This window comes from Haplochromis burtoni, unplaced genomic scaffold (assembly GCF_018398535.1).
Source record: "Haplochromis burtoni strain Fernald_Lab_line unplaced genomic scaffold, NCSU_Asbu1 Contig_91, whole genome shotgun sequence".
Lineage (NCBI taxonomy): Eukaryota > Metazoa > Chordata > Actinopteri > Cichliformes > Cichlidae > Haplochromis > Haplochromis burtoni.
The window spans coordinates 2080619-2108171 of NW_024582452.1; the positions used below are offsets into that span (position 1 = coordinate 2080619).

The 27553-nt window shown below is 39.2% G+C and overlaps 1 protein-coding gene across 2 annotated transcripts; it reads right to left on the minus strand.

Moving 5' to 3' along the window:
• Window positions 1–26835, minus strand: LOC102294059 (chemokine-like protein TAFA-1). 2 transcript variants are annotated; one of them, XM_005926260.3, is made up of 6 exons: window positions 26401–26835; window positions 25195–25336; window positions 6764–6904; window positions 5511–5635; window positions 5234–5320; window positions 1–5078 (listed from the first exon to the last, which is right to left on the minus strand). In XM_005926260.3, the coding sequence occupies exons 2-5, from the start codon at window positions 25334–25336 to the stop codon at window positions 5288–5290; spliced, it is 441 nt and encodes a 146-aa protein (XP_005926322.1). In that variant the 5' UTR covers window positions 26401–26835; the 3' UTR covers window positions 1–5078; window positions 5234–5287. The 2 variants fall into 2 exon arrangements, with proteins under 2 accessions (XP_005926322.1, XP_014190340.1); XM_014334854.2 differs by having other exon boundaries at window positions 25195–25355.
• Between the last annotated feature and the right edge of the window lie 718 nt (window positions 26836–27553).

Sequence of the window (27553 nt, forward strand, 5' to 3'; positions counted from 1 at the left end):
GTTCACAATAGCCTGACAAAAGGCAAAGGAAGCTCATCTTTAATTCAAGGCAGGTTTTCTCTCACAAAGATAAATCCTCTTCCCACTTATAAGGGTGTGTGAGTGGGGGTGGGGGTGGGGGCTCCAACTATTCATCTCTCTATTGAGCAATTATTTAGCCTACCTGTATCCTCTGCAATTTTAGAGAAGGATTCAATTTTATGTTTCTTTTAGCCATTTAGCTGCTGCTCTACCCAGAGTGACACGGAATTGCTAGAACTGATCCTCTGCCATAATGACGGTGTTCCAGCGTGCAACATATGGCCAACACTTGTCACGTTCATTTCCAGACAGTCATGTAGCAGGTTGCACCCTACTCACATAAGCACACCTGGAAACCGAGCATTCTGTCGTATGTGTCACCACAACACAACGTGATTCTGCTGGAAAAACATTTTTATGCCTCTGATTTAATTTCCTCTTGTTTGCCAGCATGAATACTTTAAAAAAGTCACCCCTGCAAAAATGTAAAATGTCAGCCGAGTGCCTCTGCATTGGTTTGATATAACTTGATATAAGCTAGTGGAACAGACACTGTGCCAGTGTCATTGTAAATCTGTCTATGTTTTCTTTGTGTGATCAAGTTGTTATTCCTTTGTGAGGACCTAACGGCTTGAAAGGCCTGGTATTCTCGGCATGAATCATTTAGATGAAAGCCTGAGGAGGAGGGGGGAAGGAGCATGAGGCACCTGATGTCAACTTTAATTAGAATCCAGTTTGGTCCGCGTTACCTTGACTTTGAAATCCTAGAGTCCTGCAGGGGAAGTGGAGACAGTTCCACGGTTACAGGATGTGATTAGACTGGGTAATCTCGGCGATTGCTCGATGCCACAGAAAACCACTGCAAAAACGAGTTAATAACTTTCACTTTGTTAAATGCTTTTTTCCACAGTATGCACTCCATGCCCCGCAGTTTCTCGTATATTTACTGAGTGCAACAAGAGCTGCAGTTGGTTTTTCTAGTATTAATTAACAGGCAAGCCCTGCACTGATCTTCACACAATCAGATAATTATTGGTGCGTGGGGGTTGTCTTGATAGGAATTATTACAAATTTAAAAGCCTATCATCATTCCCAGTTGTTCAAAGTTGCACCTTGATATTCATGAAAACAGAAAAAGTGACTTCCCAGTGCAGACAGTGGAACATGACCAGACTCTCTGAGTGTTTTGAATGAAATGTGTCTTTAGAACAAACCCATGGGAGCTCTAAATCCCAGGATGTCCCTGGTGCGTCATAAAAAGAAGTCAGGGCACATCACCATCACTTGTGTCTTATTTCTCACTGTTCTGCTGCATGATGTGAGACATCAGGGCCTACAGCTTTAGCCCAGAGAGCCACTCCACAGACAGACAGAAAAAAGGAGGCTGCTGACATCGTCCACACTTTATGCCCGTTTAGCAATCCCATTTTGGACATGCAACATTATTTCAAATGCTAGTTAAAAGTCTGGCAGCCTGGGGGAAATAAAAGAAAGACCTAAATAATATGTTCATGAATTCATAGGGCCATGTATAGCAATCACTGCTGGCCCTGCTGCATGTTGTAATTTCAGTACAATAAATGATGGACATTGTGCTGTAATTTGGCATCTGTGATTATGCTGCATGAGTCTCAGTGCAGACTGAGCCAAAAATTAACATGTGCAAGGACAGCAGGGGGAAAAAAAGAGATGTCTCTCTTAATACAGCCACCCCTGGATTTACAGTAAAATGCTGTCCCTTTTAAAAACACATTCTTTGTATAAAGGTCTTCACTGAATCAAATCTCTGCTTTGTATGGCAATGAGTGCAAATTCTAGTCAAAATCACAACATGTAGCAACCACTATAGCTGAGTGTAGTTGCTATGCAAACAACCTCTCCATGTTTTTTATTGAGAGTCAAACTGTTGTCTCCCTTCCTGGCTAGCTTGTATTCAACCTAATTTTATACTGCATTCTTGCATAAGTCTTTTAAAACATTTTAAAATTTAGTTTTGGTTTGTAAATTTGACTACTTAGAAAGTCAAAGAATAAATTTTTACTCTTAACATTGGAAGCTGTATTTTGTTTAAGGATATTTACAAATACCTTCAGGCATGGGGTAAAAGAAATCCCAAATAAATTAATATTCCATAGATTGCAGTGGTCACTACTGTGGTGCATTCAGCTACCTTTCAGTGTTTTGTACCTGGGCAAACTTGATCTTTTCTAGACAGAAAGTAGATGTCTGTGAAATATTATAAAAATACCTTTGATATTGTGACCTCCCCTGTCTAAAGGGCAAAATATAAAGAATTGTTTTAAGTAATTTATATGGGGCTAAGGCCTCAAACGGGATAAGGATTTTATGTAACTCATGGGAGTGATTTTTGTTCAGTGCTACATGAAATGATATTGTATGTTTGATCTTATTTAAGGTTCAGATGAAATCCTTCCTGAGCTTAAAAGTCAAATAAAACATCTATATATTAATATTTTTATCTAATAGATGAGTGATCCAGCGTATTCTAATGAGCGCACAAGCTGTGCTTTTCAAGAGAGCTGAATATCAGTGGAAAGCAGAAAATAATGAAACAAGTGGAAGGTCCAGGAAAAAACAATTTTTCCTGAAGATGGATGACACACTGCACAGCGACAGCAGCCGCGAGTTCCTCCTGGAGTAATTCCTGAGGGAGCGAGGCTGTGAAAGCAATGGCCAGTGTCCCACTGAGTGCTGCATCAAAATGTTGTAAATACAGGGGAGCAATGCTTGTTTGCCATTTATTCATGCGCGATTGTCTTGCCTGTACAGGGAGCAAGAGTGACTCCAATTAATGACCTGTGTGTTGAGCTGAAAGAGGCTTCTGTGAAGGGTTGAATAGCACATTCTCAGAAAAAGCAATTGTGATTAAAGAAATAATATTAGATTTTGGAAAATATGCTTATTCTTTTAGATATCCATAAAGCTTAAATAACTAAAATATTCATGGGCTGTGGGAGGAGGACCTACCAAGCAAATAGGGATCATGATAATCCCAAATAACAACACAGGACATGCTGCTTAACTTTAAAAAGAAATGAAAACTAACCTGTCTTTATTCAAAAGTAAGACCCTCTGCTAAGCAGCACCTCCAAAAAACTAAACACTGAAAAGAATGTCAGTGTCCCTGAAAGGTCACCGTGACTCCCGATGTGTCTTTGTCAATGCCTGTCCATATGCTAACACAATCTAACATACATTTTATTAGAATTAAAAAACTTCTGTTGTTGTAACCAAAAAAAACTTAAAATCATTTGACATCTAAAAACATAGCAATCTGGAAACTTATTAAAAGAAAGCAAAACCTGAATTTTCAAATCCACAAATGCGCAAGCGAGTTTGAAACAAATGAACCTCAGGACTAGTGTTTGAATTGCACTTTGGAGAATATAGAAGTATAATGTTGCTGTAGAGTTAGTTACACTGTAGGCTCAGAGACTGTATATAAAAGATGGATGTAGGTGTTGTGATTATCGCTCAGAAGTTTAAAGTTTAAAGACTTGAGATAAGCATTATGCTTATTGTCTAATTAACTTTTTTCTACTCAGAAGAGAAGAAACTGAAGTGTGCTTACGTCTTTCCATTCCCTAAACGACACCCTGCTTTACTTTACGTTTGTGTGCAGTTTACGAAATTACATCCCACTATATTAAATAAGACATAAACTAGTGATAGAGGCCATAAACCCATCAGCTAAGCGGTTACTGAGGCCATAAATTAAATTGGAAATGCAGTTAATTTCTCCCAGACTCATTTCTTCTAGCCTTATACACAAGCACGATTTCTTTTTGTTTCTTTCTTTTGCAGTTGGAGGAGCTGCCCCCTGCTGGCTATAAGAGCAAATGCCCTATTGGCTTCACTTTTCCAACCTGTGGGTTACATCCATCCTTTTATATAAGTCAGTGTGTGGGTTACAGCTAGAGCTCAATGGGCTATTAGGAGTTTCTTTTTAAAGCTGACCAAAGAATGTGCACACAGCTGTAACTACATTGCTTTGATATCAGAGAAAACAAGGGGAGGCGAGTTCTAAGTGTCATTTTTCCCCCCCTGCGATTTCTCAGTCGACTTGTGGATTTTTATTTGCGATGCACATAGCAGTACAGAAGTGATCATTTCCTCAGGAAGTGTGAGGTGCACTGAATCTAAAATATTATTTTTGGGGGGCTTTGTGTTCATGTTTTACTGAGTGGCAAAGATGCACTCGCATGGGTAACAGGAACACTGACTTTAATGAAACTTCAGCACATATCAATAGATGGCTTCATATGTACAGTATTACCATTTGAATCATCCAACACAAATAAGGCATTTCAAGTTTTGGAAATGGTTTAACTGGTTTCACATGTTTTGGTGAATCAACAGGTTTTAGGGTAGCTGACATGTCACCAAATTTAATTGGTAAAGCAATTTAAGAGGTTATCAAAGGCATACACGTACCACACAAACAAATGGCAAAATGTATCAAGACACACAAGCAGTATTTGTAAAACATCTTCCTCATAATGCATTTGTTTCATCCTAACATATTATTCGTGAACTCATCAGACTTTGGCTCTTTTGTGGGTTAGAAGGGGGGAAGGTTCACCACCACCATAAATAGTTCATGTACACAATGAAGGACAAACAAATTATGTACAATGTTTTTCCTCTAATATTAAAAGGAGTAAAGAAAATCCTGAGGGCTGTCAGCTTCTGCACTTGCTCATCCCATGTCCTTTGATATATTCCTCTCCTGTTTGGTGCTTCGTAGTACACATCTGTCTTACTGATGTCTACGGAGGGACGTCAGATTCTCTCCAGATATTAATCCAAATGCACAGACAGTCTCGTTCTGTCTCAGAGTTGGAAAAAAAATGGGGAAAATGTATTCATTACAAGGTTATGATGAAGTTTCCTGCAGGCAGCTTTGAGCAGGAGCCTTGAGCAGAATGTGTTTTATGTATTCTACATCTTTTTACACTTTGATTTGAGAAGTGTCTGCATTTCTTCAAGCAACAATAGGTTCATTGTCTCTTGCGTTAATTGGTCCTACGACAGTGCTGAAATGAGAAAGAAAGACACATTTAGAGGGCTATATGCTAAGAGTTAATAGCACAGAAGAGAGCATAAAGTCTGTGTTTTGCTCTTTGCTCAGTTCAGAAGTTGGAACAGTTGGGAGAAATTAATTAGTAATCCAGTTTCCCAGTAAGCTGACCTGCAAATTATCCTCTGCACCTGAGGTCTTCGCTTGCATCCCTTCCGCAAAATGCTAATATGTTGATGTTGTGTATGGCTGAGTGTTCTGACAAGAAAAATAAGGAAGGAATTAAGAGGTTAGACTCAGTTGTTAACAAGTCAATTTGCACTGAAAAGGAATCCTGCAAAGTTCAATGTTTTGCTGATGCCACAGACAGAGTCACTGAATGCTACACTTTTCTTCCACATTTCTGCTATAATATCACGAATCCTGCGGTCAAGAGAGGTTATCTTACCCTTGTGGTTTTGATCTTGTTCCCCGCATAACACATCCAGCCTGAGTTGTCAGGGAGCGTCTTACATTCCTCCCCCTCCAGGCAAGGCTCCATCTCACACCACCACTTCCCAATTACTATGGATGCTACAGGCAACAAAGACAAGAGAAATAACATAGTAGGCAAGTAAAAAGCCCCAAACTGAAAAAGCCTGAAAGCACAGCTTTGGTGGTTAGGAGATTTAAGGTGAAGTTGTCTAATTCTAATTATCTATATGTTACGTCAAAGCTATCGGTAAGTAATGTGGCTGTATTTGATAGCTCTATATGCTTTGGAAAAACCGTTTTGGTGAAAAACTATTGCTTTACATTGTATATCCTTTAAAATGTGGCCTCTTTATTAGATGCAGTTATACATTAATACAGAGGCTGGAACTCAGGCTTTTCATTGAGTGTAGGGATTGGTAGGTGTGACTGGGACTTGACTTTAATGCACACCATATCCCTGCCATCAGAAGAGAAAATTGCCTTAAATACAGGGTAAGTAGACAGTAAATGGTTTGCAATGTGTGACAGAGGAAAAGAATGTGTCAGAGCTGACATGGAGAGCACTCAAATATCCCTCAGTCTGCTCAGATATTGCAGTAATATTTGCAAAAGGGTTTAAGATAAAAGCTGCAGGTGAGAGGTTTCCTAAAGCCAATATGTGTTTTAGTTGTGTCAGACCCCGACACCAAATTCATTTCTTACAAAGCATTGAGCTTGTGTAGGAGACATTTGTCAAAGCATGTGTAAAACCTTCATGAAATATCCACAAGGTGCATATTTAATCAACGCCTATTTTGTCTGTGTCTCTTTGCCTTATTCTATTTTTTATTTCTGCACTCTTCCCTGAGGTGCGCTACATTTGGCAGATGTATTTGACTGTCTTGTGTCGGAGTAAAGCTTACCCCTGCAGAAACCTTCTGCTGTCTGTCAGCAACACAATTTGTATGTGGCATTATCGCAGGTAATGTTAATCTTATTTGGGACAAAGCATTGCACGGGTGACTTCAGCCTTTTGAGAGATTTGCACAAATCTCTGTATCTTTACAAAACATATTTTGTATGTAAAACAGAACATGCTTGGTAGAATTCCAAGGGGGAAGCATCCTATTCTTGCAAAGCAGTCACACACAGAATAAATACCATGCAATCATAGGACAGAATTAGTAAAGCCGATATTGTAGATTAACCTGATATTTTTTCTTCTTCTTTGGTTATAAAAATACTCACCGTCGACACATGAAGGCCTGTTTCTAGTGGTTCCAGCTACCTTCCCTGGCAGACAGGAACACTTGACCGTCTGTGACCGCTCCTCAATACGATTCTTATTACAGCATCTGTGAGCAGCAATTACCTCACATGTGCCCCCTTCTGATAAGAAAGAAAGAAAAAAATGGGCTACATTTAGCCATTAAGTTGAGCTGCATTTGCGTTCTAAACACTTAACTCATTTGTGGACATTTGTGGATTCACTGCTGGAAAGTTACTAATTTAGCTGAGCTCCGTGTTAACAATTATGAGGTTACTTGAGTAGTTTACACTAATCTTGCTGTTTGGAAGGAAATATTTCTGCTCACCTACATTTAACTGATGATTGTCGCTTGATTAATCAAAGAGACAATTATTAGGTTTTTAATCAACAGCTGTGTTTTCAAGCATGAAGTATTTTGGGGAGCAGTTTCTCCTGTGAAAGCAGACCCATTTTAAACCTAATGAAGGTCATTTTAAACATAGTTATTGACAAAACAGGTTTTCTAAAGATGCTATTTAGCTTTCTGAATGGAATAGCTTTTTCCCAAATATCACGATATTAATAATATCAGATTCACAGTGAATTTATTACATCTTTAGTTATGCTTTAGATAGTACATATAACCACATATGATAAGCTTATAAAATGCTTTGGATTGGCCAAGCTTGCTTCCATGTGACTCTTTATTAAAAGAGCGGTGTATGGGTCGGACCCCTTCTTATCTCTCAGATAACTATGATTTTAGCTTAGATATATAAAATGCTCATCTATCTATCTATCTATCTATCTATCTATCTATCTATCTATCTATCTATCTATCTATCTATCTATCTATCTATCTATCTATCTATCTATCTGTCTGTCTGTCTGTCTGTCTGTCTGTCTGTCTGTCTGTCTGTCTGTCTGTCTGTCTGTTGTCTATGTCTATCTATCGTATTTAGTACAGTGTAGCTTGCAGATTATCATAAAAAAAATGCAGTAAGCAAACCAGGCAGTCAGTCTCATGCATCAAATGAATGTGGTAAAAGACAATCTGAAAACATGCTGAGTATGGAAAGTTTAACACAAAGTTTTGCACTGCAGATTTTGCAGGGGTAATAATCGATATAATAATATTGGGGTTATTGTAGGTGCAGCATTTTCTTACAAATGTGACCGTGTCTCTGGCATTGGGTTTGATACCAAAACATGCCAACTGGAAGAAAATCATGTTATGATCAGAGATTTCCAGGCAGAGTGGTGCGAAGAGTAAAACTTAAATCCAAGCGGAAAAGACAGCAGCAACTGTTATTTTGATTTCCTCTAGTTTAAGTTCCTTCAACACAGGACACTGATGATACCTTAAGACACCTTTTGCAAAACTATGCATAATACTTCAACTATGGTTCTCTACAACTGCATCGTATTTATCTGTTTAGCTGTTGGGATATTTGAGCTTCCAACAGAGAATTAGCTTACTATGTGCAGTTTGAATAAAACATTACAGGCCAGTTTTATAGAACAATAATATCATCCCTTTCTAACAGATTCACCTTAGTGAAGGATGTGTAACTTTACTAATGAGCTTACAGTTTTTCTCGATTGGTTTGGCTCATTTCTTGAAACCGAGATGACATTCTCAAAATAACATGGACAAATCTCCAAACCACCTTGCAATTGTTCACAACAGAATGTCATTTCTCATTGGTTTTATCAAATTGCAAATGCTTTAGTACATGTCTCAAGTGACTCTGTGCTTCTTTTCAAATGATTATGTACAAGTAGCTACAGTTAGCACAATGAGCCCACATTTAGCACATTTTCCAAATAAATAGATCTTGGCGATCTAAACTGATTAGTTGATTTTTCAGTGAAATGGTCACTCACTCCAAAACATATCAGCATGGTTTCAGTGTGTAAGTCATCATATGCACAATTGTCTGTTCAACTGTCAAAATTAGTCAAAGATATAATACCATGAAAGTATGTCTTGGAACATTTGATAAAGTTATGACAGTACTTGACAATCAATCAGGTGAAAGTAGAACTAACGAAGGAGCAGTTTCCCACATCTCAGATGACCATGAAACAGATTTACGGGGTACCATTTGAGAGAAACTCTGACGGAGTGAAAGGGCTGCGGTACCAGTATGTGCATGTAAGTCAACTACTGGTTGTCTATCATTGTAACACTATTACAGTAAGACATGGTTACCACTGTTTTTTTGTTTTGCGTTATCCTTTTTACCTTCAGAATCCAGCTTTGTGTGACTAGAGCATTTTGCCTAGAAATTGTCTTCAGTTGTCCACTCCCTGTTTTTACAGTACTTAGATCCTCCCTGCAGTATCTGTCTCTACTTGACTGATTAGATTTATTTCTATTCTATTGTAGAGAATAATGGCATTAGAAGGCAACGAAACCCCTCACATCCTAGTGTTCGTTGATGAAGCTGGCTTCAACCTGGCCAAAGGTCGAAGGCGTGGCCGTAACATCATTGGCCACCGAGCCACTGTGGATGTCCCAGGCCAGGAGGAGCAAATATAACAATGTGTGCCGCCATATCAGAAAGAGGTGTGGCCACACACATTCCCAGTTTAGGGCCCTACAATACGCAAAAGCTCCTCAATTTTTTGGACCACCTTTATACTGATCTGATCCCAGAAAATGAGAGAGGTGAAGAAGGACCTCAGCTACCACATTATGTCATTGTGTGGGATAATGTGAACTTCCACCGCGGCCCACGCATCAGAACCTGGTTCACCACCCATCCCCGGATGCTGATGGAGTTTCTTCCACCTTACTCTCCTTTCCTAAATCCAATTGAGGGTTTTTTTCAGCTTGGAGGTGGAGGGTGTATGAGCATCAGGCTCAAGACCAGAGGGCCCTGCTGCATGCAATGGATGCTGCATGTGAGGACATCACAGGGGATCAATGTAGGGGATGGTTGAGACATTCATGCCGTTTCTTCCCTCGCTGCATCGCAAGGGAAAATATCCGTTGCGATGTGGATGAGAATTTATGGCCTGACAGAGAGCAGCGCGTCGATGGCCAGGGGGATGAGGATGGTGGCCAGGAAGGAGAGGGTGACAATGGCGACCACTGAAAATATTACTGTACTATAGTTCTGAAACCTTATTTACAGTATGGTAGGCTGGAGTTCTTTTTGGGTTTTTTTGTTTTTTGTTTGTGTTTATAACTGTTCACATTTACAGAATCCTGTATATGTTTTCTTTTCACAGTATGTTCTCTAATGTTAACATTTCTTTGTACGGATAAGTATGTTTACAGTTTCCTTGAGTATGAGTGGTTTATTGGAGGCTGATTTTACTGTAACATCTTTTAGTTTTATTCATAGTGGTATTCTGTTGCTAGACCTGTGCCTCAGTGACAGAACGTCTAAGCATTTTGACTTGCAGTGCTTGAACAATGCCAAAGGTATAATGCATTTTGGGGGCATTGACTATTTATATGAGAAGGATATTTAGTTTTGACACATGGATAAACTCTTTTGGGAGAGGTGTGAGCTTTTGCAGGGGATCCATGGTGTTGTGCTAAACCATCCAGGTTATTTTGACAAAAGCACTAAATGAATGCACATGTGCCAAGGCAATTGAGAAGGATCTGTGCTATTTTGACTGTACTGACCTTTTATATGGGAAAGGAATCTGCTTTTGAAGCATGGACGAAGTGTTTGGGGAAGGATATTTGATTTTGCTAGTGATCTATACTGTTGGGCAGAACTGTAAGACTGTTTGGCCAAATGACCTTATGGTTTTGAGAATGTCATCTCGGTTTCAAGAAATGAGCCAAACCAATCGAGAAAAACTGTAATAAACAACAACTGTCATATTTATGTTTCTGCTCATGATTTTGAATGCTTTAAAAATGTCCCTTAAGGTAGTTGAAAATGATGTATCTTGTGTTTAATCTACAATGTCCATATTCATGAATTGTTTGTTTTTATGCAGCAAAATAACAGTAAAACATCACAGAAGTTTGCCGTAAACCAGAATAATCATTCCTGTGCTTTACAGTCTTTGAACAAGCGAAGCCCCTGCAGCTTGGCGAATGTGAAATGACGATGAAGAGATGTGTGAGAGCGGGCAGAAAAAAGACATCTATTAGCAGGAGGAGAGGCCTGCTTCAGGGTTATCATGAATATGAACACTGCATCCACCATGCAATTATCGCCAAACTACTGGCTTTGCCCTGAGGGATGTTAGAACTGGACGAAACGGACATGACCCACCTCGGCCTCTGGCCTCTCCCACCCACTGCGCTCAGACTCTCCAACATATGAGAGCTGTGCAGCAAAGGACCATCTGACAATTACACCCGTCAACATGACACAAGATCAAGGAGGTTGCAGAGAGAAAGAGCAGTGAGAGGGGGAAAGTATCTGGTACACTGCCAGCAAAGTGATTTGAAGTAATGTTTGACAATGAGCTGTGGGTTTGTGAAATGTGTCATGGCTAGATTTGCATATATTGCTTCACTGCATTTGAATATTTTGGTTAGCGAGGTCCTCTTGATTCCTAGTAGTTTCTTCGAAGCCTTGGACACCATCTTAGCAGAAAACCCGATGATGTTTGGTCATCGGACAAATCACTGCAATGAAACTAATGAAACTAACCATAAAGCAATCAAAAAAGATGGGGTTGTGTTAGTTGTGAGATGATTCAAAGACCTTTCTTTCACCTTTCTTTGTAACTTTTGCTCTTGCATATAATCAGTGATTGAATATTTACTAAGTTGTTGTTAAAAAAAAAAACCCAGCATACAATTAAGTAACACTCAACCAACTGTTTCATTTGTTTATCAAGAGAAAATAACAAATATTTGCTTGTTCTAGGCTCAAATGGTACACTGAACTGGTGAAGGGATATCTTTTCTCACTAATTAAGGCAAACAATGAGGACATGGTTCATTCTACAGTTTGACTACCATCTGACTGTTGTTGCAGCCATAAACCCTTCTTTCTTCTGGCATTTCCTGTCTGTATTTCCTGTCTTCCTCTCATGCAGTCATAAAGGGAACAAAATGCTAAGAAATATATCTGCCCTGGTACTTTTTTAAGAGTAAAATAAATCTGTGTAATAAATATGGTTACCACTCTACTCACAGTACAGCAAAGCACTACCTATTGTCAGCACGTGTGCACATTCTCAATCTATTGATCACTATTGCACTCTAACTTTAAAATTCCTTTTCCTATATTTAATTGCATTATAATACCTTAAAACGCCAAATCGGGGCGACGTGGTGCTCACACTGAGCTCTGAAACTGAAATATGAAGAGGTCGCATGATAATTTTGGATCACTTCTAAATAAAGGAAGAAAATGTGATTGTAGGGATTCAGTTTTTAAGTGGAAACTAAATTCATTCATAAGGCAGCTTAAATTTAAAAAAAAAAGGAATAAGATAAATCTTGTGAGTCATCATCTAAGTTCCGGGGGGATTAACCAACACGGACCCAGGTGACCTACTGGGTAAAAGTAGATCACTGAACTTCTCACTGTGATTCTCTAATTTTTACCTCATTGCATTAAGAGTCATCGTTATCTTTTCTAAGTGTGTAAAGCTTCAAAAAGTCAGATTGGTATAAACTTATTTGAAATTGATTCAGGATTCAGTATTTCTCCCGGGTTGATATTCAGCATATTTACAATCCCCGGTTGTGAATCTGCTCTTGCGGTAGCAGAAGCTAGTTGTGTTTATTAATAAACACAACTAGCTTCCCATTAAGGGACAAAATGAATAGTCAAATTTCAGACCATGGGAAGGATAGAATTAAAAAAGTTTGTCATTTTCTCGCTTCTTGCCAAGTCTGTGGAGCTTCTTTGGGTTATCATAACTCCAGGTTGTATATTTCAGAAAACATAAACAGCCTTTGGTTTAACTGAAAAATATCCAAATTGTGTAGCCAGTCTGAGCGAATATTGCCTGCTGCCTGATGCACTCAACAAAAGGGCATGTCTGCACAACGTTAATCGTGATGTACCAGTGGAAGCAGTGGGGCATCATTTGAAAACAACAGCCCACAGGGGTTTGTTCTTCTTAATGCATCTCCTTAATTGCATAAGACAGCCCCAGATTTCTTCTTTGATCTATTAAAAACACTATTCAACAGAATTAACTTGCATTGCTTGTTGCTACCAAGCACAGCAAAGAATAAGGATACTCTATTTTTGGAAATCATCACCTCCGAAGAATACATTAAAATCGAATAAAAATGCAAATCAGTGTGGTATTTCCAGCTGGCAGGTGTACTGGGTACCTTTAAACAAAAGCTAAGCTTACACTGATGAATGCTCTTCAACTTCACCCGTGGTTTCAGCCTGCAAGTACAACACGCTGCATGCTCCAAGACCCCATCATTGCATGATAAATATTGCAGAAGGAAACGAAGGATAACATGGCTGGATATGAATGCTCTCTTCAGGTAAGGGCTGGAGTCATGCAAGGGTATAATTGTTTTCTGTATTTCCATTTCTCCTATTATCAGTCTTCCAAATGACAAATGGCTTTTGACAGTGTGTGTGTCTGCCAGTGTGTGTGCGTGCTCATGGTTGTATTGCCTCTACAAAAACATTTTGATTGACAGGGAACAAGGGTCACACAGAAATTGTCATTCATCAGGTCAGAGGTCACAAAGAAAAAGGGTCTCAACTGGAGCTGCCCTGATTTTGCTGCCATGCTCCCTGCTCCTGCCTCTTCATTACTCTGGGCCAGAAAACCTGTATAACCTGCACTCAACAGGGCACAACTCATTTTCAGGCTTGGAAGAGCTGGGGAAAAAATAATTCTGCTATATTGTGGTAAGATTTCTCTAGTGTTGCCTGGGAAGGTCTGTTCCTGGTGTTGTTTGGTTTCTTATGGTTATTTATTGCATATGCTGACCTTTGTTGATCTGTTATGAGAAATAAATCCTTGGAACAATGAACATGCTTTTGATTGTGTTTGACATTTTCTAATTCTACAGTTACAGATACAATGTAAATGATTAACGATGAACAGGACATCAATGATACTGAAGTATTTACCAAATTAAGCATTGAAATTTAAAAAAAAACATACGGAATCACACCAATTTTCTTCGAGCATATGAGATAAATGTTTACATTAATACTGGACTGTATTTAAGAATAACTACATTTACTCAAGAAAGCAAAATCTATGCAGCATAAGCTAAGATTTTACTTTTTCATCCTTTTAAGAGTCTAATTTGATCCTATATTTGCCAGAAATCAATTTACATCTTTCATTAGCTGCTGTATGCCTAAAAAATGAGAGCGCTGCTAAGCCTTAGAGTACATTAGATCAGAGCTGTTTTATCAGCAGAAATAACTTTTAAATTCTTCTCAGCTGTTTTTTTTTTAAATTTCATATTAAAAGTACTAGTCATACTGTACAACTTTGTGCCTTCAGTGCAGCTAAAGGACCTGTCTTCTGTTGTCTTACTGCTTTATTGGTTGTGTTTGTATTACACTTTTATCAGTCTATTACTTGATATTCAAAGCACTTTTAGAGCTTCTTCCCTATGACTTTATACATTTTCACATTTAGTTTAACATCTACAAGCCATAAAATATGATCAAAGGGTCCAGGAGAGCTACAAATGGATCTAATGGTGAGATCATTACCTTAAGTACTATACAGAAATGCTTGTAGAAAAATAACTGAATTGTAGATGCAGTGTTGGAAGAAATATTTATGTATTTATCGCCCAAAAGCAACATACTGGTTTCCAAGGTCAAAAATTGAATAGCATACCCTATAGCCAGCAATAATATACAATAGGTCTATCTGATGTGTTCTTATAATATCCTCATACGCAGCAGAAGTAAAACATTATCAACACTTTCCTGTCTCACCCAACTTTAGAGCTTCTCAACGTCAGAAAAATGACACCAAAAACTCATAAAAGAGGAGAAAGCAGAAAAGGTTGAGGACGATTCGTTCTGGCTTCATCTGAACTCCATGATTTTCGAAGTACCTAAAGCTTGTTTTAAGTCTGCAAATCAACATGTAACAGCGTGTTGATAGCTAATGTAAAATCAATTTAATACTGATTTTGTGAAACACAAAAAGCAGAAAACAAAACATTTCTCTAGCACTCTAAACAACTCCTCACACAGGGTTCTGTGCAGAACAAGTTTACCACATGGAAAATTGTCAAAACACTTAAATGTAATGCTATTATCTACACAAATGACAACACCTGGGATCCGCAGCGTCTCATCTGCTCAGTGGACAGCAAGTGTCGTTCAGTCAATGCTCTCCGGCACAATGAGTCACGCTGGAAGCCAACAACACTGCATCGAAATTCGATGAGTTATGGACAGCAAGCCTGGTTGAAGGCAAATGCTGTCAAATCATGCGTGACATGAACGCGTAGCACCAATTCTGAATTTCGGTGGATCTGCGGTCCTGCCTGCCTAATGAATGTGAGCAGGGTTCATGTGGGACCAGTAAATGGTTCTTCAGACGTGATGAAACAGCTATTGCGCAGAGGAAAATGGTCAGTTTATCTCAATAGAAATGTCACTACGCAATAAGTATGCAATGGCTCGCTGTCTACTGTAATGAGCCCAGACTGTGGGGTTGTCTCTGGAGACACTGATAGCAAGTATACCCTCTGAATGACAACACTCCTCTGCCATCTGTTTCAGGCATTCAGAACTGTGTATACATGAAAAATGTTATACGTGTAATTCATATAGGGAGTCTGAACACCACGATTTAATGAACAGTGAATATAACCGAAAGGAAAGCACTGAAAGTAGTCACTGTTACACTCCATATACAAACCAAATGGAAAGCCTAAGGGACTCAATTTAGCAGATAACCAGTTTCTCTCCTGGGCTTTGGATTCCATTGACTGGCAGCCGGTGGCACTCTGTGTACACCCTGTTCTGAATGTGTATGCTTGCACAGTGCACAAGTGCCATGTGACAATATATCTTGATAACTGTGTGACATCTGAATAACTCCAAACAAGCTCAGAGCTGAGTCCATGTCACATGGAAGTCCCTGGAAAGTCCGTAGTTCCTGTGGTTAATTATTTTGTAGCTCAAAAGTCATTTATCAGAGACAGCGGGCCCTGATTTCCCAACCACAGAAGTCCACGTTTTAGAGCACCATGCCTGTCACCTATTAATGGGAAATGCATCCAAGGTGACCCTTAATAGGCTTCACTTTCTCTGTGCATGCTCTCTGTAGACATCCAAGCCAGCAGGGTACAGCAGTTCTGTTGCTGACAGGAAATGGGAGCGCCAGATTAGAGAATGTCAAATTAATGCAGATGGAAGACAGTGAGAGGCACAAAACATGTGACTGCATGGTGTCAAATTGAGTGTCTATTTTTTTCCCTGCCTTCTGCAAAAACATCTGAAATCCCTGCAGTACTGTTGTTATTCTAGACATAAATGCTGGGGTGAAAGTGAGTGACATATTGCTCGATACACTCCGAGACAAATTTGTTTTGAGTCTGGAGAAAATGCAGAGGAGTTGTTGCAGTGTAAATGAGATTTCAAACAACGCTCGAGTAAATTTGAGAATTGCAAATGTTTAAAGAATTAACAGAATTTGTCAACAGCTTTAGGTATTAATTGCTATCAATGCATATTTAGGTTGATCTTTTTTTTCTTCTTTAAAAAACTTGCATGTTGTAAGTTTACAAATGTGTGCGCATGTGCTTGATAGAAACGGGGTATCAACACTGCCATTTTCTACTCTGAAAAGGCACTGTCCATGACAAATAAAAGTACAGATATTCATGAAATATGCCCGGTGGTTTTGACAGCATGTCACGCAAGAAGGCCGTTAGATTGGTCTTGTGCAGTGGGCCAGACATGGGTGATACTTTATTGAAATGCCAAATGACTACTCACAGTGCAGAGCGTGCTTTTGTTTTAAGATGCATGAAAACTGCATGTAACAAAAGAAGCAGTGAGTAGTGGAGAATGGGTTTCTCATTTGCATCTGAGCCTCAAAGTCTGTCGTCTCGTGTTGTCACATACAAGACGGGACCGGGACACTGGCGACACCGTGGTCCTGATCAAGGATATTCCGTGCTATTTTGACTCTTCAGTGAGTTGGTCCCACACATGAAAAAGGCCAGTGGTTATGTGTTTTTTATGGTGTGGCATGTTGAGCTTGACAGCAAAGTACAGCAATCACACAGCAGCTTTCATGTCCATTAAACACACATAAAACAGGCTATGCTGTTGTTGCACACGATTACTGCAGAGTTCTCGGAAAAGGAGCGCATAGCAAAGAATGCATTGTAAAAATTTGTCTTCTGTCAGTGTGATGTCATTCATTTTTAAATGTCAAGCTGTTCCTGTCCTTCTATCTAGCTTTTTTTTTTTCTCTAACTCGCAAATGTCCAGAACTGGTATTTCATATTTTTAGATCGCTTGCTCAGATGAAAGAGTTGCATTCAGCAAGAAGAAAAGGAAGGAGAGATAGAGCCAAAGCAGAGAGCCTTTAGAGAACGGCTGTTCGCCTCTGATGTGACTGCTGGCCCTCTCACTGCCAACCAGACAATCCACCCTGGGTGCCGATGTGGTAGCAGCATGTAAACTGTGTAACATGCGTAATGCAAAGATTAAATGACCTTTCCTGACTGTTCTCTCAAGAGACAGTGGCGATTATTATGTAGGAGTGCCGATAAGGGGAGAAATATGGCAGATATTATCTTTGCTGGCCGCCCGTGCCAAAGGATCAACATTTTAAACACCTTCCTGCCATTAAGGATGATATAGGACATTTGTTTTGTATATTGAAACATTTTAAATGCATGCATAACATGCTTTAAATTAGACATTGTAGATGTATTCACTTCACTGACTGCCTCATAAAGTTCTTGTTAATTTGCTCGATACTGGACCAGATTTTAATGTAGACCCTTAAAAAGCACTGTCTTTTTATTGTAATTTAATTTCTTCTGGTGATGCATGACTTGAAATGTCTCATTTAGTCTCTCCGTCATGTTCTTTATATTTGACAAAAACATAATATCCCCACTTTCGTCCCCCATTTTCACACATGCATTATCCAGTCTCTGCAGGAAAGGTAATTGGATCTGTGGTGTAAATATGCCAGAAGACTTATAGCACACCAAGGAGACATTAGGAGCAGAAAAAAAATAAAATAAAATCTGCATGAGAGCCTGATAAACCCAATATTAATTACTTTGCTTATTCCTAATACTACCCTCCCCCTTGGAACCAATTAGCAAGTTGAGATGCTTCTTTTCAGTTTAATGAGGTCTAAGTAATGATAATGAATTTCATATTCCTGCCAAGCATTTAAAATAGGCTACCACAAAGGCAATGCCATGTGAAATGATCTCTCAAGCATAATTCCCAGTCTGCAAGAAGTATTTCCTTCATTGAAAAAATCAAAAATGTGGAAATGAGGTCCCATTTTTAACACTACAAATACAGAGCATGAATTAATAGAAGTAATATTTCTTCACCACGATGCTGTTTGGGTACCACAGGGGTGTTAGTTAAAAGAGACTCGGAATCTGCAGTCTCAGTTTTAGCGAGATTACTTTTTTCAACTCGATCATAAAATCCCCAGCATCCAAATTCCACAGCAGCTGGCCAACAGTGAAGTGACAAAATCATCTAAGGAGCAAGACGAGCATGAGGTCTGCCACACCTCAAAATCCTTTGCAAAGAGAAAAAAAAAACAGGCTTTGTGACAAGGTCTACATCTACACACCCACAATGTGGCTAAGCTGGAAAACTAGTCACCAGGGTTGAATTTTACATTGGCAGAGAGTGCATTCGCCCAAGCAATCCTCAGCACACAAGAGACACGAAGGTCTGAACTTGCTGATATAATGTTTACAAACTCTGGGGGCGGGAGCTATCACTAATTCACTGGTAGTTTTTGATTCCTGGGGAAAATGTTGAATTAAAGTGAACGAGTGCTCACACATGAACACTTGTGCAACCACTGACATCAGCAATTACAGTGAAGTGCCGTGATGGTGGGATCCTTTCCAATGTGAAGGCTTGTTTTGATTCACTGACATAGGAACAAAGGATAAAAAGGCTGAATTGATTTTTTCATGTCATTAATAATGAGGAATTTGAAGTGCTGTCACGGTGCCTGGCAAAACATTTACTGTAGTCTATTATCCTGTAACTCAATGGGCTTACGGGCCTCTAAAAGGGGGCGACATTTTTGGCTAAAAACAACACAGAGCCCATCTATGTGGCTGCAAAGTGGTACTCGCTTTCCTCTTATCATCTTATTAAAATAATGGTTCCAGAGAATACAGGTTCACAGCCGCAAATTCAAAACCAAGATATGAAAAAGAAAACAAAGAGAAGCTAAACAACTAACAGGAAGCACAAAAATGAGCAAAACAATAACCAACATACACAAGAAGAGGCACAAAGTAAAAACCAAGATATAAATAGAATACAAAATGAAATGCAGTAATGTTATTTTTTCAGTTTGGGCGTCTTGCCCTTGGGAGTTCTGGGGGCATGTTTGTGTCCAGGGTGCCACTAGCTCTTATCTATTCTGTGACTCTGGGGTATCCAGGGTTAGAGATAGCAGATAGTTATTCTTTTAGTTTCTTATTTAAATATCTAAAGCTGAAAAAAAGAGAAAAATATCTAAAGCTAGTTATTTTTGTTCCCAAGCAATTTAAATATTATTCATGTGAAGTTTATTATTCCCTCTAATAAATGCATTTCTTTATCTTTGTAAGTCACCCAGCACCACGAAACAACTCTATTCCAACATTTGTAAAATCATGCTGTGGTCTAAAGCAGATGTACAATTTAGTGTAATAAAACTTTGATACTAATTACTCCCAACATCATCATCATCCATTAATTGATGTGAAACTTTAATTGTATGCATAAACTCATTCAAGAAGCAACTAATTTATTTTCAGACACAGATAAACTTGCTCCATAACTTTCCCGAACCGTGTTTATTATTAGCAAAAACACTCATTCGGTTTGCTGTTTTCACACAACACAAAGGACGATGTCTGTAGAAGCCGAGTTTTGTTTTGGACTATTTCTGGATTAAAGCAAACTGAGCACTTTTATCAGGATTCGGGGTTTCAGAGTCAACTATCCTTGAGCTATGTCAGCTGTCATAGCAACATATTTAGAAAACTGCTGCTAACTACAAACAAATCCAGGGTCTAACAATCTAGCTGATGACCCCAAGAGGATGCACTGCTTCTTATACCCAGCAGAGACAAATTTGTTTGAAACAATCCAATAATAATGTCATTCGGAGGCAAAACGTGTTCTGCTATTCTAAGCAGTTATTAAACAGTAGGCCTTCTTAGCAGAGCTAATGTCTTACAGAAGCAATTGGCCACGGGCCACAGTTCGTATACGCAAAGTTCTAGCATAAATGTACTAATTTTAGGAGTAACAATGCATTCTGTTTGTTCCTCAGGAGCTTCTTTGGCTTAGTGCACTATTTACATGCAAGCTTTCAAGTAGGAGTTTAAGCCATAAGCATTTGGCATTTTGTTTCTTAGTGATGGATTGAACTGAATTGTTAGGTGAACTCTGTTTTACATCACTAAACACAGACTTTAGAGCAGTGGTTCCCAAAGTGGGGTGCACTCTGAAGGACAGAAGAATGCTATAAAGTGTATAGACTATATTATAGACGATGCATTTCTAATAGTTGTATTTTATGTTACTTTTTTAAATACATCAAAAATTCGCAGCTGCCTGTTGTCAGTTTGGAGGTTTGACCATAACACAGTAAAGGGGCTTCCTTGAGCGAGGGTACACACAGTCATCTTTAGTGACAGCCTAAATGAGACCGAAGCACCTCTTTATTGAGAATCTGTTGATATGACTGGACGCTGTGTTTCATCGGACTTCTCTGATTAACTGCATCGTTGTAGGTAAACAGAGACAAACTACAGATGGATTTTGTATTCCAAGTCACAATTTACGTCTACAGACATGCTTTTTTTAAGGAAAAAGAAAGCATAAACCACATTTATCATACATCTTTTCATTCTCAGCTGTTTTCCCATTTTAACCCGCCGTGATCAATCTTAGAATCAGGGAGTCTATGGCCTTCAAATGTTTAAATCAAATTTTCAAGGGTATACTTTGGCTTCAAGGATATTTACATAATGTCCACTTTGCTTAAAACATGCAGTATATGCTCCAATAGACTTTAGAGTGCCTTGAGGGTCTTGAGGTATGCAAGAGTGTGTTTTCTTGTTTTGGCTCGTTCTGGGTCACTGATATTATGAATTAAGGCAGACATAAGGATGAATAAGTTTACTTAGGTCACTTTTCTGTCACATGTAGTAGGGAATGATGGGAATGGAAGACTTTTACGTTGGGATGGAGGTTTTTAATGGCAGCAGATCTAAAAAAGCAAGACATTGAGGTAACCGCAGATGATGAGGATTATATTTATTCGTGTCTGATGATCAATGAGATATGACTTTGACAGTGCTACCTCTCAGATAATGAGGTTCATGGCAAAATAGCAGGCTGCTGCCAGCAATGTAATGACCTCAAGATGTGACAGATTTGCAATTACTGTTCTGACTCATGAATGAGTGCTATTAGGCTGTTACAGTGGCCTATTTGTAATAGGTTATGTACATAAACATGGCATATAATGCACAGTGTTAAAATACATCAGTAAGTTCTTAAAATGTAGAATGTTTTTGTAAAGAAACTGAAAGACGTTTTTATTAAAATAAGGTCATTATTCATTAGTATCATGTCCTGAAAAGTTTATTTAATTTCTACTTCAATTTGTTACAGTTCTCTAAAGGCCCGAAAGAGAAAATTTAACACTGCAGCCTTTATCAGGAGGATAAACTTTGTGAGCCATTAACACCTGTGTTATTAATACTTGGGAAAATTTGGCTTCGATAAGAAATAGCCGGTGAAGTCATGAGAGAGAAAGAGAGAGAGAGAAGCCTGGCAAATTAATTAAGCTGTGGGCCACAGAAATTCATTTTGCATATAAGCGTTGTGACCACAAACCATAGCCCGGCACAGAATTGGCAGAAAGACTTCAATTAAACATGCTGTTTAAACAAATATCCACAAGCTTAGAGGAGTACTCTCTTATGAATAATTCATAGGCTAAAAGAGGAAATAAATGGGAAATACTAGAATATGTAAAACCTATTTGTAGCTGTGAGCATACAGTAATAATTAGGCCACTGATTGTCCTCAGATTCATTTACTTAAGAATATATTTTTCTTTCAGGGCTAACCAAGGAAATTACATGAATACTTTCTAAAATATGATGGCTGAACAAGCTTTGCCTCAGCTTTCAGCAGAGCCATTAAAGCGGGAAATCTTTTTAGCAGGCGGTAGAAGAAGTTTCTGGTGTTTCACAGAGTGGCCGATGGTCTTTCAGTATAACAGTAACATGTGTAACAGCATCAGGACAAAGTGAGTTTGCCGAGCTCCAGATGTGGCGAAGCCTCGGGCTGAGGCTGCACGCCACTTCCCATTGGCACTGCAGCAGAGCAGCGATGACACTAGTGAGAGCGTGGTTGAGAGGAGGTCTAGGGGAGGGGAGGAGGAAGATGTATGTCAAAATAATGTGCCTCCAGGATGCCTTATATAAGGCTATTAAATTGTCAGTGTCTAAAACAGTGCATAGTGGATACAACCTTTGTTTGTGACAGCCGAAAATCCATTTTTCATGTTTGTTTCATTGTGAGCTTTGCCAGCGAGTGGTTTCTTTTGTTGAGGCACACAGAAAAAAGTCCTGATCCTCTAGTCCCCACTAAAGCTGCAGAATGGGAGACATGAGGGATTTATGTGGTATTTTCACTCTAGGAAAAAAAGGAGAAACTATAGTTTCACTCCATATATTAGAAGAGAAGATATTTAAGCTGCTTAACACTGAAATTTCATCGGTGTTTGAAGGAGCCATCTTAAAGAGGAAGAAGGGTAACTTTGCAAGAGTGCAACATGTAGCATGCGTGACTTAAATATGAGCAGATTTTAACATGCAAGTGAGCTCCTTCTGCTTGTATCCCCAGTTCTGCTGCTTTGCATATCTTCTCTTTGTATGCATGTTCACTCACAGCCAAATGTTTTACAGTAACCACAAGATAAGAGATTATCTGCACGGCGTTGAGATTCAGTGACCTTTCAGTTATGAACAGTTTGACCCTGCCGAGCCAAATGTTGGTGGGAGTAAGTTCACGAGAGAGCAAGGCCACCTCAGGCAGCCACTATCTACTGTTTGTTGTAGTTTTTGCTAACACCTCCACATGATGCACTGCATCACCAATGGCACTATTTCTTCCCCTGAATGTAGACTGCTGCACAAAAAATTCAACACACCTTTGTTCCCTCTGAACTGAAGCATGTATTTTGATCCTTAACAAATATCACACAACATCTGAGGTGCAAAAGTGTAAATAGCCATACCTGCACAGGATTTTTTAAATGTATTTTTAGTATCTTAGCTTACATTTTAAAATCATTGCCAAGTTATGGGGGTTATTTTTTTGTTTGGTTGTTTGTTTACCAGGTCAGAGTTTTAGACAGAAAAAAAAAATGTCCATCTGCGATTCCTCTCGTTTCCTCTGGATATGTTCAGGGTCAAGAAATACACAACCCCAAATAAAAAGCAACATCTCTGACCAGGCCTTTACGGATGCAAGACAAACACAATCTGTTCTCTTTTGTGCACTGTTCACGCTCTTTGCACCAAATAAATACAGCACCTCATGAATCATACCGCAGAGAGCAACCCTGCCTGTACCAGGAAGGCGGAGAATAGCCCTAAGCATATCTGAGAGAGTGGCAGGCAGCAATCTGTAAGTAGAGCTGTAGGGTGGAAAGCAGGCCACCTTGTTCGATTCACTGAGCACACACAGGCACCTAGTCAAGGGTCATCTAGCTAATGGACTTCTGGACACACATTCTTTGCAATAAGGCTGCCAATATGTCAGTGGATGAACAGAACAGGTGCTTCCACAATGTCAAAAAGAAATTATTATTGAAAACACATCTGGAGTGTGAGACACAGTGCTGATAATAAATCTCTCAGATGCCTGTTCACACAGCAGCCGATAATTCATCAACAGTTTCAATATGTTTAAGAGATATAAAGAGCAGGTCACAATTAGCTGATTCCAAAACCACTACACATGAATGATTTGATATACGTCCGGGTAGATCTAAATTCCTATTGGCAAGGACACAACTGATCTCTCGCCCTCTGTAATCTTGATTTCCTCTGGTAATACCAGTCACCGTGAACTTGTGGCATTTTGCTGCCTTTAATGATTGGCCCAGTGGTCTGTAGCCAATGGCCTTCTTGCCACCAATTCATGACCCGTCAACCCCAATCCTCCCACCAATCCAACAGGCACACAACACAGCACAGAACAAATGTTCGAGTGTCAGAATCAATCCAGACAGGCATCCCATCCTCCTCTCATAAAACTGGCATCTCATTTGTGCGGAAGTGAGGTCTATGGAAAAATGGAATGACAGGACATTTTCCCTGTTAGTAAGACGGAGACCTGAAGGATTCAAATTGTTTCTTTTCTCCAAAAAAGGACCCGAACACACAGTTGAAATATTAATTCAATTTCCTTTTGTTGATATGAGACCACCTATGAGAAGATATCCCATTTGCCTGTGTTTTTTCCCTCTTCTTTTATATATTTTTCTACGTCTCCAATTCACATGCACACACCTGAGTGATGAAATGGAGGTGTTGGAACGGGAAGTCTTCTGACTCACAATATTGAGACTATTGAAAAGACTTCTTGCTGATATGCTTGAGGTGCACCAGCGCATAGAGGAAATAACAGACACTCAGGACCTGCACATTCATGCAGCTACTTCTCCCTTTGAAGTTCTGACAGCATTGAGCTTCCTCTTCTCTGTTGAATTCGGAGATCATAATTATTTACCATAACCAGGGCTCACGTCCGCCTGATGAAAACAAAAGTCCGACCGCAATGCTTCACTCATATTCCATTCAGTGCAATTTCACAGTCAACACAATCGCACAGATCAAATTGAGGGGGAGCAGTGTAGCATGAATATCAACCGTAATAGCTGAAGAAGGAAAAAGCAAAGGCATTCATTGTTTATCTGTGTGATCTTCAGTAGAAGTTCTCAAGCTATGTGGTGCAAATCTTAATGAAAGTCAGCCCCTGTGCAATCTGCCTGCTAAATAATTTGTTAATCACTAATATATTAATGAAATAAAGACTGAAATAAAGTGGGCTAATATTTTCTCTTAGGAATCTAATTAAACACTTAAGCAGCCAAACCCAGCATACAGTAGCAGTACTCAAGAGGCAATGGAAATAAATGGAGATGATTCAGAATGTATTTTTTATAGCCATTTCTATGCTGTATGTGTCATGTCAAATAAGAAAGAAAGTACAAAAAGACTCACCAATCATATGAATTGTGGTCCGCCCAGGCCTTGTCCCAGGATGCTGTTGGATGGTGTCGTAGAAAGTGGCCTGACACAGCTGGATGGCAGTCACACTGACCCAGAGGCACAGGCAGAGCAGCCAGGACATGACAGGACACATCTGCTGAGGACCAGTAGAGCTGGAATCAACCCATAATGCATTATGTCTCAACCTCTGACCTCACTCTCCCTCACCTCCACTTCTGCCCCATCCCCTGTGCATGCACACTTCTGGAGTCTTGAGCAAAAATGAATACATTTCAATTTTCTTTTAAGCACTTTTGTCGGTAATTTGACCTCAACGCCCCTCAGTGGAGATTTTTAGTCATCAGAATTTATCATTAGCATGATTATATAAGTATGAGTTCTTCACCATTTCATCTTCCTACTTTGCCCTGTCTTGTCCCTGAGCCACAACACTGCAAATGTGGAGTGATCCCTGGGGACTTTTTCCCATGCAGCAGAGATTTCCCCTGACAGGCTGACTCCCTTCAACTCCTGAGCTGTGCTCCTGCCTCAAAACCAAAATCAAACTTAAAGAAAGATAAGATTTTGCAAGCAGCTGGCTGCCGTGGCTTTTCTGTATCTGTCACAGTAATATGACAGTGACGTGGCGGTAATAGGAATCAAAAGGCTTGTAATGTCTCACCACGCTGTTTAGATAAGAAAAAAAAAAGGAAAATATAGAATTCACGGCGAGGAATGCATCTGGTCATATCAAAATGGAAAAGGAAAAAATATTTTTGGAAAAACATTCCTTCCCTGAAATTCATTCATATCAGGATTTATTTATTAGGTTTTACATTTTAATCTAATTTATATATTTCAATGACAAGCCCTAAAAAAAACTTTTATCAAATCATAAGTAAGAAAAAATCTCATTGGTAGTCCTGGGTTGTCTTTTCTGTCTTTTTATTTATTGATATTGGTTTTGTAAATGTTAAACTGGAATAAAATAGATAATTAGCTAAACAGACAGTGCAATTTTAAGCAAAATCAGTATCGTAAAATAAGATCAAATGTATTTAGATTTTCTCAACGCTGTATCAGAGAGTCCAGTTATTCTTTATGAATGCATATTTCACAGTTTCCATTCTTTTTCTTCAAAGACTGATACAAAACCTGAACATCTTAACAATGACAGAAATTAGGTTTCACTCAGAGAAGAACAAAAGATTACCTTACCTGAGCAACCCAAAAAATGAGTGTATAAATATCTCAACAGAATGGCATAAATCCATCCATAATTCTGCTCATGTTGATCCCATCCAATAACTGTGGATTTGGCTCAAGCAGGGAACTCCGCTGACTCTGTCTCCCTGCTCCACACTTTGATAGCAACAGTCCGGTGTTTCACGAATGACCGTCAAGCCAGAGTCAGGAAATAGATTTACAGCTGTTTCAATTCCACCTTTGAATTATCACTGCTTCCCCTTAAAGAGCTGCTCCCAGTGACACTGAATTCATTTGCCCCTTCGCATTTATAGGCACATGCAGAGTGCTCCTTGATTAACTGTAGTGGAATCTCTTCTTTCCCCGTCTGCATCCTTCCAGTGAGAGGCAGCCTCTGAACAGCAGCGCTCGCTGAGTCCCTCCTCAGCGAACACTGAGAGACAAATGTTCACGTACAGCTTGGCTGAGTGTAAAGAGTGTATCACATGTCTTAAAGCCAGACTGCCTCTGGATTAGATGGCATAGTGGGATTCCATCTAAACAGATGCTTCTAACAAATGCAAATAAGGGAAACTGGTATCACTCATGTAGCTGTGACCACGGGATTAGCAATTATTTACATTTAGAATGCATTTATTTTTCATCCGAGGCAACAGTTCATTTTATTCTTTTATTCTTTTCATCTTTAATTGAGTGTCTCAAATCTGTCTACATTAGGGTTTTGAAGACACGCTCAGTGTTTCTAGGTGATTCAAAATTAATCTAAAAATCCTGACCAGAAAGTCAGGATGTTATGTTACCAAGTAACAAAAGATTCGGGAGAAAATAAAAGCAGTCCTCAGTATACCTTTATTTTGTTGTGGGGAGGTGTATAAAAGAAGATGAAGAACATGTTTCCACATGCTCAGAAGAAAAGAAAATTGAAATTGGGTTGTTTTGAGAAATAAAAATGTCCATTCATCTGAAGGCAATCTTCACCTACTGTTGGAGGGAGTTCTTCAGTACACCATTATGGAGATATAATGATGATCATAGGGGGGTGAGAGCTGTAATATGAAGTAAGTCAGTTCCCATCTGGATGAGTGGAAAACAGCTAGATCCTCCCTGTTTTCCACCACCTTCATTATATGGTGATCTCTACTTTTGAATTGTGTCTAGATGTTTT